A 12,147-nucleotide genomic window follows, 5' to 3' on the forward strand; every position below is an offset into this window, starting at 1 on the left:
CTCAGGCCACCCTTCTGGCTGTAGCCCCCCACTGGTCCTCCCAGAAAGCAAGGCAACTCGCAGAGGCAGCGCACTTTTTTTTTTTTTTTTTTTTGCGGTACGCGGGCCTCTCACTGTTGCAGCCTCTCCCGTTGTGGAGCACAGGCTCCGGATGCGCAGGCTCAGCGGCCATGGCTCACGGGTCCAGCCGCTCCGCGGCATGTGGGATCTTCCCGGACCGGGGCATGAACCCGTGTCCCCTGCATCGGCAGGCGGACTCTCAACCACTGGGCCACCAGGGAAGCCCCACATTTTTTATCACTAGTTTCTAGAATCCATATTTCTTCTTAGTACTTGAGTTACTCCAGGGTTGATTCTGGAGCAGGGAGCCAGCAGCCTGGGTGGCGGGTCATTGTATGGGGTTCCTAAGGCTGCTGTAACCAGTGACCACAAACGTGGTGGCTTAAGACAACAGAAATGTATTCTCTCATAGTTCTAGAGGCCAGAAGTCCAAAATCAAGCTGTTGGCAGGACTGGTTCCTGCTGAAGGCTCTGAGTGAGAACCCACTTCTTGCCTCTCTCCTAGTTTCTGGTGATTCTTGGCGATCCCTGCACACCCTGGCTTGTAGCTGCGTCACTCCAGTCTCTGCCACCGTGTTTATATGGCCTTTTCCCCTGTATCTGTGTCCTCTCCTCTTCCTATGAGGACACTTATCACTGGATTTAGGGCCCATTTGGATAATCCAGAAAGAGCCCACCAGGAGATCCTTAACTTAATTACCTCTGCAAAAGACCTCTTTCCCAAGGACCTACTGTATAGCAGAGACCTACACTCGATATTTTATAATAACCTATAAGGGGAAAGAATCTGAAAAAGAATATATCTATATAGATCTATATAAATATATATGTATATATAGCTGAATCACTTTGCTGTATACCTGAAAATAACACAACATTGTAAATCAACTATACTTCAATTTTTTTTTAATTTTAAAAAAAGATCTCTTTCCCGAATAAGGTCACATCCACAAGTGTCTAGGACCACCAGTCAACCCACTGTAGCCACAGTGGCAGAAGCTAAAACCTCCAAGGGCAGCTGGTTCACCTGTGTCTATTTTTATGAACTCATCCAAGCAGGGCATTTGTGCTACTCTGATATCACCTGTCCCTCTTGTGAAACATGCCTTCTTGAGCCCAGAGGCCAAATTCTTTCAGTATCGACCAAAAGGTCCCTCTTTCTTTCTCAAGCCTTTAGGAGGTCATAAGAATTCTTGTTAAGGAGACCTTTCTTGGTCTGGCTTGGAGGAAAGCCACGCCCATGTCGCAGGCTCTCTGACCTTCTCTCACCTCGGACAATCTTATGGGAGAATTAATAGACATGCCTAGTGGGGCCAGACGATCTAGAAATCTATAAGCCATTAACTATAGCCATATTAAACCAATAAGAATCCATTCCCACACTTGCCTTCAAAGCATGCCAGGCTCCAGACGGGGCCTGGAGAGCGACAGTCTGCAGCTGGGCTTGTCATCCGAGGGGGCTGGCTGGGAACAGTCAGCTTCTCACACTTCACAAACTGTCCGACCCTCAGGAGAAGGCTCTCCAGCTTCACCTGAGGAGGAGGGTTCATCAGGGGTGGAGAAGGCCATTCCTTCACATCGAGACAGAATGAAGGCCCGGGAAGGATTTAGTAATGGCCAAGCTCCTGAAATAATTGGGCTTTGAAAACCCCGAGTTTTGCTTTTCTAAATGACTCCGGGTTGCATTATGCCTATTGATCTTCCTGAGTTTTCGCAGCCTGTAAATGATGAGCCTTTTACCGCGCTCCATGACTGAAGGGCACACGACTGTGAGAACAGCTCATTTCATTTTTTTCGATTTATACAAAAGATGCCGTGGCCTGAGCCCTCTAGGCACCCATCTCAATACATAAATATGCCAATTAAGCTAAATGGAAATCCTGCAGGTTAAAAGTGCCTCATAAAAGAAGGAAGCTTCTCCCAAAGCCACAAAGTTTATCCACAGAGGAAATACCGAATCAACAAAAGTGGGTTTCCACCAAACCATTAATGTCAAAAAAAAAAAAAAAAAATCAAGAATTCTGAGATCCAAAAATGAAGAAAAATCATTCCCTTCCCCGCTCAAAGCAAATAGAGGGACAATATCTTGAAGCTGTGAATTCAAGATGCTAAGCAACTGTTGTTATTGAATTTTTATTTATTGCATTTTCCTGGTGAGGGTTGGTGGTGGGGAGAGGCGAAGGAGAAGAGACCAGTGCTAGAACTGAATTGACACCAAGAGTGTCTCAGGTACCCACCACATGTCACAGTGGGTGTGGGCAAACCAAGGTCAGATATGCTATGGTCTCGTTACCCAAAGTATGGCCCATCATACTGGCGCCCAGCAGCACAGCCAGCAGTGCCAACAGGGAGCTTGTTCCAAGTAGAGACTCTGAGGGCCCACCCAGATTAATTTAGGCAGAATCTGCACAAATGGTAGTAGGTGAAAGGATTTTTTACCTAAGGCTCTTGGTAAAGATGTGTTTTGGGGGGCTGAAAATATTATATAATCCTCCCAATTTTTCTCCCACCAGTATTACTAAAAAGCCATATTACTAAAAAAGGCATATAGGTGCCACAGACTAAGCAATGTCAACATTGTCAAATACATTTAATCAAACCCTAAGCATCTTCATTCACTCACTCAGTCGCTCTCTCAGCCCCCTGATAAATCCTCAGTGAATATTTATCAGTCATCTACTTGACATATCCCATTGCCCTTGGCCTGCTGCCTCTCTCCTCTGCTTTCTTTTCGTGCCACACTTTATAAAGAGTCCTCGGTACTGCTTTTATTTCCTTAAGATCTTGCTCTGTTTCTCTGCCATCTGTCTTTATCCCCACTGCTCCACAGAAACAAGTCTTGAAAGCCCCGTTATCTCTTTGTCAAATGCAAGACAGAGATTCTTGAACATCCACGAGGAAGCAGGACTTGCAGAAAACACCTTCTCTTTCTGTGGCTTCCATGACAGGGCATTTTATTTGCTCTCTTACTCCCCGGACTTCTCTCTCCCTTCACTGCCAGCATTTCCTCTAATTGTTTACCTTCTCCAGGTAGAAAGAAGAATCACGTATTTTTCCATTTCCAAGCACAGACTGATAATAGCTTCTACTTTTGCGTAGATGTGATGTGGGACAGGCACTGTGTTGGACATTTCACTTACACTCTCAGTTAAACTCACAGCATATCATCAAGTACTTGTTCCCTTTTTAAAGGTAAGAAACTCAAGAATCAAAGGACTTCAGTAACTTACTGAGGTCTCAGAGCTGGTTGGTAGGGAGCCAACTCCATCCAAAACATGGCCAGCAGGAATCTGTTGTCCTCTGGAGGAATCCAGAATAACAGGTGCTGGAAGGACTGACCGACACTTTAGGAGAACAGGAGTCCTGTTTGGATGAGCGCTGAGCGGAGAGGGCTGGAGGGCGCCTGTGTCGCCCACAGGTAGAGTCAAATAGGAGACATCGGCGGCGCTGCTAAGCGGGTGGAATAAACCTGGGAAGGAAGGCGGCTTCCACGGATGCTGACCCTGAAATGAGGAAGAAACGGGTCCAGAGACAAAGTCCTAACCGTATTATCTCTAAGCACCATGACCCCAAATTACCAATTTTCAAGTAGGTTCAGTCCAGTGGGCAACACTATGGGCTTTTTCTTCACCCCACGCTGTCTACAGACAAAATAGGTAGAATCAGATTGATTTAAGGACCCAGGCTTTGATTATTAGAGAGACATGGATGTCAAGCTGGGCTCTACCCACACTTCCTATGTGGCTTTGTACAAGTAACCTCCCTCTCTGAGCCTCAGCTTTCTCCACTGTAAATGGTGGTAATAATAATGCCTAGCTCATTCAATTGATACGATGTCTAGAGAGACCATGCAAACGAAGCCCTTAGTACAACAGAAAAGTTTGCTAGGTTGGAGGCTGGGGAGGGAGGGGAGTCTTTGCTCTCAAGGGCTTATAGGGGGTGGCGGAGGAGAGAACAGACCTTGAACTGGGTAACTGAACCATTTAGCCATATTTTTCTCATGGGATTCTTGTGGGGAAGCATTTGTTGGGAAAACGCGTGAGGTGACAGATTCTATCTTTATAGCACAGAACAGCAGGATGATAAAAACGGATGGAGATTGTGGGGAAGCAGATTCCAGCTCATTATAAGTAATAACTTTCTAACAATAAACATTGTCAAACAGTTCTTGACAGTGAAGGAGTGAGTTTCCCAACATTGGGATTCAACAAGCCAAGCTGGGTGGCTGTAAAAAGGCCTTCAGGGGAATGAATTCCTGAACTTAGGTTGATTTGCTCCTACCCATCTTCCTGACCTTTCTGGGAGGCTCTCCAGTTCAGGCATCTTCCTCCTCCATCTCTTTTCTTTCATTCCCTCCCACTGAACACTCCACCACTTTTCTCTGTCTGAGGTCTCGCTTCTGAGCTCCAGACAGGTGTATCCTGTTGCTGCCTGAACTTGGACGGCTCCGATTCCCCAAGTCCCAAGCAGAACCTATGATCTCCCGCCCCGCCCCCCCGGGACCTCCTCAATCTGTGAGCACGGACTCAAAGGCATTTCACAGGCTTGTCGCTTTCAAAGGACTTCCCTGCTGGGTTGTGAAGGAGAAGTGAGAGGATGTACTGTCAGTAGAGGGAGATGTCAGCTAAGAAAAGAATCTCACAGGCCGGGTCGATAGTTTTTTTTTTTTGCTTTTTTTTTTTTTTTTTCCGGTATGCGGGCCTCTCACTGTTGTGGCCTCTCCAATTGCGGAGCACAGGCTCCAGACGCGCAGGCTCAGCGGCCATGGCTCACGGGCCCAGCCGCTCCACGGTACGTGGGATCGTCCCGGACCGGGGCACGAACCCGCGTCCCCTGCATCGGCAGGCGGACCCTCAACCACTGCGCCACCAGGGAAGCCCCCCGGGTCGATAGTTTTAAGGGCATTTTTTTCTCAACTCAAAAAAAGCTTTTAAAATTGGCTCTTTTTGGAACTCTGAAAAAATGAATGATGTTTTGTAACTTCTGACAAGGTATTTTCTATAGTTGGGCGGGTTCTTTCAGCTAATTCGCCTTATGCGAGTGAAGCAATCTTTGCATTCAGGCTTTAACGTAGACAATGCTCACAATCACACACATTTAGGTCTGCCTTTCCCCTGCCACCTGTGGCAAAGAGCGGCCAACCCACAAGGCCCAAACAGGTGTGCTAAGTCCAAGCAAGACATGACCAAGGAAGACACACGTCACAGCCCAGAGCTCCAGGTTTAGCAGGATTCTCCCTCTGGTCGTGTGTGTCACTGACTCCCACTGTCACAGGCAGCCCCTCAGCCATCCAGCCCAGCACATGGGGGTGAGCCCTGCTCTCGGCTCCGTTTTGTCCCCATCCTTGCATTTCTTTGTTATTCTACCCACTTATAGTTTATACTATGTCATCATATATACTTTATCCTTGGAAACGCACTTAAATCCTTTTAGAAAAAGGAAGGATGGATGGATAGATGAGTGGATGGAGGGATAGATAGATATATAGGCAGATGGACAGATACTCTTTAACACCCCCCTGGGAAAAGGGCTATTGATAAATCCTTACTGTTTCCATTGATTCTACTTCCAATTTCCCTCTCTTCTTTTCTCCCTCTAATTCAACTTCTCTTTGCTCTTATGCTCCCCTCTCCTGCCTTCTGTGTCCCATCCCTGCCACCCTCCTCATCTGTGACCCAGGAGAGGGTTTGGGGTAAGTGCAGGCTTAGCACTATTAGAACTTTCCAGGAAAAACAGCCCCCTCAAGTGTGTTCCAGAAACGCTAGGTCAGTGTTAATCTTCTTGGCACCTTTCCCACTCTTGTTCCATGCTCTTGGCCATCACTGGTCTTCATTCTGGAGAGCTCACCTCTACCTGTGTCCTGCCCATTTTTCACTCATTTGGGGACAGCTGTAATCAGATGGATGAGTTGTAGAGGGAGGGGAGTCTTGAGAAGAGAACTGCCAGAGAAGAAAGAATTCTGAATGCTGGCTCCTGGTGAGAAGGGTCCCATGCTGGGAACTTCCACAGTCCAGGAATAAAGTAATGATACCTACATACACGCACATGCTCAGACTCATCACACGGTAGTGATGCCCCTAAGTCTCACACCTTCCCATACATTCACCTGATTCAAGGGGGAGAATCAGTCTTTTCAACAGTTCAGCTCTCACTTTCTCATCAGGACAATCGCTTCGCACAGGAGGAGTTCCTGGGAAACGAAGCCCTCTGAACCCACTCAGCGGTGGAGCCTCATCATGCTCTAAGAAAGAGAACTTTCATTCAGTAAACATGTATTGAGTACCTACTGTATGCAAGGGAACCTGATAGGCAAATGGAGTGAGGGTGGGAAGTAGAAACACAAAAATGTGTTCCAGCCAGTTCCGCAAAACTGGGGAAAGCACCATAAAGAAAATACGTATTCACAATTGGCCAGTCAAAATCGCCTCTCGGCATTCATCAAGATGAATTCTCCCACAATTTATATGGATAGAGTGCGCATTTCAGCTTCTGAGACAAACGATAACTGTGAGTGCCAACCCTCCAGGACATGCGGTTATCATCAGTTAGGTCCATTCCTGAGTCATCAACAGCTAGGATAATGTTGATTCCCAAACCACTGGAAGGGACAGCAGGTTGGTAAAGACTTTACAGGGAAACAAGGAAAGCAGCAGCAAGTTCGGGGTCTCAGTGGAGATGAAATTCAGGCAAATGTTTCCAAGAATGTGGCCACAAGAGAGGCTAGACAGAGAAGCCTAAGATATACTGCCACTTTCTTTCAGGTTTATCTAAAGTTGTGATATTTTAATACAAAGCTATGTATTACCTATGCGATAAATAAAAGAACAAGCAACCTACTTTGGCCAAGCAGTCGTCTAACAGCCCTCCATCCTGACGCTTTGTTATAGGAGCTCAGTTTGGCTTGACTCTCCTCCCACAATATATCTATCTTGAATTGACAATGTTTTCATCTCGGTCTCTCTGGGTTTGGCGCTGGTAATGCTTATTCTTTTGTGCTTAGCTCTGTGGTCTCCTTTTGAAAGAACCTGTCCGTTTCCTCACCATTTCTAAGTCTAGGCAGTAACATACTTCAGTTTTGTTCTCTCCTTGGAGCCACCATCACTCCCTAACATATATGACGACAGTGTACATAAGAGTGCTTTATCAGCAGTAAAGCAATGGACAAATGTTAGTTGATGTGATTCTAAGTAGCTGCTCTAAATATCTCAAGGTGATTTCCAATCATAATTCCTGTTATCAGGTTAAATTTGAAATAAAATCGCCCTCCTTTCTTCTGTGATGACTGAGCCATCCAGGCACAATGCTATTGTGACAGCTGGGAATCATCTGAAAATGAGCTTCACTTCACTTGGCATGTCAGATGGTAATTTAAAAAACTGGGTCCTGTGTTTTTAGATATTAGAGTTGATTCACATTCAAGAGGCACACCCACCCTGCTAGGAGAGGGGCTCAGATATGCAGCTGGTGGTGGGGCATTAAAGCAGGAGCACGGGGACCTGGTCACACGATAAATCCTGATGGGGGCACTGCAAGGGTGGCCAGCCAAGACGGAGGCATTTGCGATACAAGGCCAATTTTGACAGAGAACAGGAGGTGATCTTCGTAGGTGACTGACTTCAGAGGGATCCAGCCAAGGACCCCTGTGGGTGTGCTGGCAGGAGGGCAGAGCCTTCCGAGAGCGCTGGAAGGGATGGGGTGATGGCGAGCAAACACGTCAGTGATGGCGAGGTTCCATGACAGACCTGGGAACTTGTATGAGAATTCTTAGGCACAAATGTCACATTTCCTACCTTGTTCTCCCAGGTACCTTCTACCTCCTCACAGGTCCACCCCATTCAACAGATGCTCCCAGACACATGAGATCTCAACTTAGACTCCATTTTTCATACCTACTATCTAATAAAAAACTGCTTTCCTAAAAGACATTGCTCATGAATTTCACAGCTGTTAGGTGAAGCTGCAAAAATCCACTTCTCTCCAAGTTGCCAAATTCCTGTCTTTGTAGATGCAGAATCGTACATTGGCTATAATATCACTTTTGCCAAAAGGTGGAGAGAGGGAACAATGCATGTGTGTTTGCATGTGTGTACCGAAGGATGGACAAGAAACTTACAACCTTAGTTGACTTAGGGGATGGGAACTGGAAGGCTGGGGACAGGGCTCAGATGGAGACTCCACTGTACATTCTTTTTACTTCATGAACTTTGAACCATGTGAATGTACTGACAATTCAAAAATTAAATTTAAATAATTCCTAGCATTGTGAGCGTCTGTCACCTCGCTTATAATTGCTGACGATGGGAGGTCTCTGACCCCTTACCTTCAACCGTCATCGTTTTGATGGTCATGCTTTCTGAAGACCCAGCATCATCACTGACTGCCATCAACTACATAGAACTTGTCTGGTTTTGTAAGGAAAACACTTAATAGAGAAAGACCAATACCATATGATATCACTTACGTGTGGAATCTAAAATATAAGACAAATAAACCTATCTATGAAACAGAAACAGACTCACCGACATAGAAAACAAACTTATGGTTACCAAAGGGGAAAGGGGATGGGGGAGGGATAAATTAGGAGTTTGGGATTAGGAGATACAAAATACTATATATAAACTAGACAAACAACAAGGTCCTACTGTATAGCACAAGGAACTATATTCAATATCCTGTAATAAACCATAATGGGAAAGAATATGAAGAAGAATACGTATGTATGTATAACTGAATGACTTTGCTGTATACCGGAAACTAACACAACATTGTAAATAACTATACTTCAATTAAAAAAAGAAAGAAAAGACTTACCTCTTTCCTTCTCTTTTTGTCCACATCTCTCCTGGGTACATGGTTTACTCTTACTTTAAACGGAGACTCTAGTGGGCAGAAACTTGTCTTCAGGGTCGTCGGGCAGACGGTTGTACATTGCCAGACGTGGGGCTAAGATTCAGGAAGACTCCAGCCTACGTGTAGTCTATAAAGACCAAGCTGCAGCCCAAGTCCAACCGGAGGTGGAGAAAATGAGGTGCTATATACATGCTGTCAAGGCAGAGATTCAGATAGAGGCACCCAGCTCTCACCCCATGTCTCTGCTATTCTTCACATCATGATTCCTGGGAAGAGCTGTCTAGATACACTTTGCCCACTTTGTCATCCTCCCCTTCACTCTTCACCCCTGAAATGGCTCTTACCATGGCCATTGATAACTTCCATGTTATTTGTCCCAAGGGCTAAGTCTGTTCCCATATCATATTTGACCTCATAGCCACATTTGACGCAAATTGTTCACCCCTCGTCCTTGAAGCAATTTCTTCTTTTGTTCTGTCGCTCGTTCCTCCTACTCTACTGGGCAAACTGCTCAGACTCTCTGGCAGACCCTTTCTACTCTCTCCAACTTTTCAATGTTAGAGTTCTCTGCTCTGGGCTCTCTTCTCTTCTCTACGCTGTCTCCCAGGGGACCTCATCCAAGCCTGTGCTTTAATTCCCGCCTGCATGCTCTGTGGCTCTCCCGCCCCTACCTCCAGACTGGGCTCCCCCTGACTTCCAGATGCACACATCTAACTGCCTGCTCTCAACTCTCCTCTGACACAAGCGGCCATCTCAACCCCAACATGCCCACAACACAACTCTTGATTTCCCCTCCCAAACCTGCCCCTCCCCTAGTCTTCTCCATCTTAGTAAGTAGCCCTTTGTCACTCAGACCAAACACCTGGGAGTTGACCTTGATTCTTCTTTTCGTCTCCTACTGACAGCCAATCTATTGGCAAGTTCTGTTTCTACTGTCTCCAAAATAGATCCTAAATCTGGTCACGTCTCAGCATCTTCACCACTAAAAACCTTGCCCTAACTCCTCAACGCTCATTTGTTCTATGGAAACAGCTTCCTAATGGATTTCCCTGTTTCCATTCTTGCCCACATACTGTTTATCAAAAGCAGCCAAAGTGAACCAGTACATGGGATAAATCCTGTCCCATCACCCCTCTGCTTCAAACCTTCAAATTGCCATTAACTCTGCAATAGTAAGTACTCTGCAGATATTTGTTAACAACTGAGTAAGAAAGAAAGAGACCCAGTTACCAGCTTGATGCACAACATAGAAATGTACAAATACTGAGGCACCAGGTGAGAACAGGACCAGCAGCAAAAGCTACCTTGGCACAGAGCCACCCACTGGAGTACGCTCCCTCACTACTCAAAGCGTGGTCCATGGCCAGCAGTACTGGCATCGCTGGGGAGTGCGTTAGAAATAAAGAATCTCAAGTCACACCCCCAGATCTATTGAATCAGATTCTGCATCTTAACAAGCTCTCCAGGAGACTCACATGCACACTAAAGTTTGAGGAGTAGCACCCAGAGACCACCCGCATCTCCATTTCCTGCCCTAGCCCAGCACCGACTTCTCTAACTGACCATCAGGGCCAAGGAGGTCAACACACCTGCTCCTCATTTGTAGCATCACTCGGGGGCCTGGCAAGGCAACTCCAACTGCCCACAGGTTTTGCCAAATTGCAAAACCTAAAATTGCCAGTCTCCACGCACATGCAAACCTCGTGTGCCCAATGCTAGAGCTCGTGGTGTTTAACTTCTCCATTTCTGAAAGAACATGGCCCTGGAGTTTTTGTTTTGATAAACACATTCTTTCATTCTAATTTCTAGGTATTTCCTAATACCTGGGAAACAGTGCCAGTCGCCTCTGGTGCTCCTGAGGTAGAACTGCTTTTTTTGTGTCCCCCAAATGATCTCTCTTCTAGTGAGTTACAGATAAATGGGATTTCCATATGACTTCACTTATATTAATATAACACTGATGGATTTTGTTTTTAATGGAAACAATATACTGCAAATATTAAACTAATCTATTTTTATTTCTTCCTTAAGTCATCACCCTTTCCTTCATCTTTTACATAGACTTTTTGATCCAGGGCAAGAGGGTGAATGAATGAAGGCATGAGTGAATGAATGAGGTGACTTCTTTAGCCACAATATGTCTAAAATTAGGTTATGAACAGAAAGTGGAATTTTCTAAATTCCTTTCATACGAAAGTGACCCAGACAAGAGTTCCTTCTGTAAGTAGATAAGATGCTACTCCACACTGGACAGCTAGATCTTGAGACTGCTATCCCAAGGTAGAGGAATACGGTTATAAAGCAGGGGAAGTAATAGTCACTCCTTCTGCCCCAAGGAATTATAGGTTCCAGAGGGTGGGGGTGGTCAGGCATGTGCCCCTTTTCCTCTTATAAATGGAAGCACAGAAGTTTTAGAAAGGGTATCAACATGGAGCTGGGAAGAGAAACCAGTAAGAATCTATTTCCTATGGCAATAAAATAGGATAATAGCTATATTTAATGATGCAGGCACTGTGTTAAATGCTTTATGTATATCACTGCATCAACCGTCCCAAGAACCCTATTGCTATTACTTCATTTTAGCAGATAAGGAAATTGCATCTCAGAGAAGGCAGGTGACTGGCTCAAGTTTATATATCTAGTAAGTGACAGAACCAGGATTTGAATCCAGCTATACTCTAACTAAAGAGCCCTCACCTTTAACCATGGTGCTGTTATATTACTTTCAGTACTAACTGATGTAGAACGTGGTCGATTTGGCTGCCTAGGGTCGGCTGAATTCCTCCTCCACACTGCCCCCAAAGAAACGCATGTTTGAGACAAATCTGATTATGTCACTCCTCCACTTAAAAAACGTGGAATGGTTCCTGGTTCCCTGTCTACAGGGTAAAGTCCAAAGTCACCATGGCATACCTCAGGAGAGGAGCCACTGAACGGAACCCGGGATGAACACTTGTACAGAGAGCAGTTACTCTCTTCATTGTCTAATTTCTTCCCCATCCCCTGAGATAAGCTCATGCATTCAACCAGCTTTTGTATAATAGCACGACTTAAAAGGGCGTCTCTCTTCTCCATAGATGGATATTCACATTTAAGCAAGGCACTACAGCTCACCTCTGTGGCCAGGGCGTGTGATAAGTGCAGTTGCACAGGGTCCTGTGGTTTAACGCTCTGTAGTTGCTGTCCTGAGATCCTTAATACTTTTATCTTTGAATTTGTGTTTTGTCAGAGGTGTCT

General features: G+C 45.6%; 1 protein-coding gene across 1 annotated transcript; it reads right to left on the reverse strand.

The window, feature by feature from the left end:
• Window positions 1-1,415: 1,415 nt before the first annotated feature.
• Window positions 1,416-11,910, reverse strand: LOC132597527 (uncharacterized). Its single transcript, XM_060301397.1, has 4 exons — window positions 11,824-11,910; window positions 8,872-9,003; window positions 3,291-3,563; window positions 1,416-1,592 (listed from the first exon to the last, which is right to left on the reverse strand). Exons 1-4 carry the CDS (start codon window positions 11,908-11,910, stop codon window positions 1,416-1,418), a joined length of 669 nt encoding a protein of 222 aa, XP_060157380.1.
• Window positions 11,911-12,147: the final 237 nt, after the last annotated feature.

Source organism: Globicephala melas, chromosome 6 (genome assembly GCF_963455315.2).
Source record: "Globicephala melas chromosome 6, mGloMel1.2, whole genome shotgun sequence".
Taxonomy (NCBI): Eukaryota; Metazoa; Chordata; class Mammalia; order Artiodactyla; family Delphinidae; genus Globicephala; species Globicephala melas.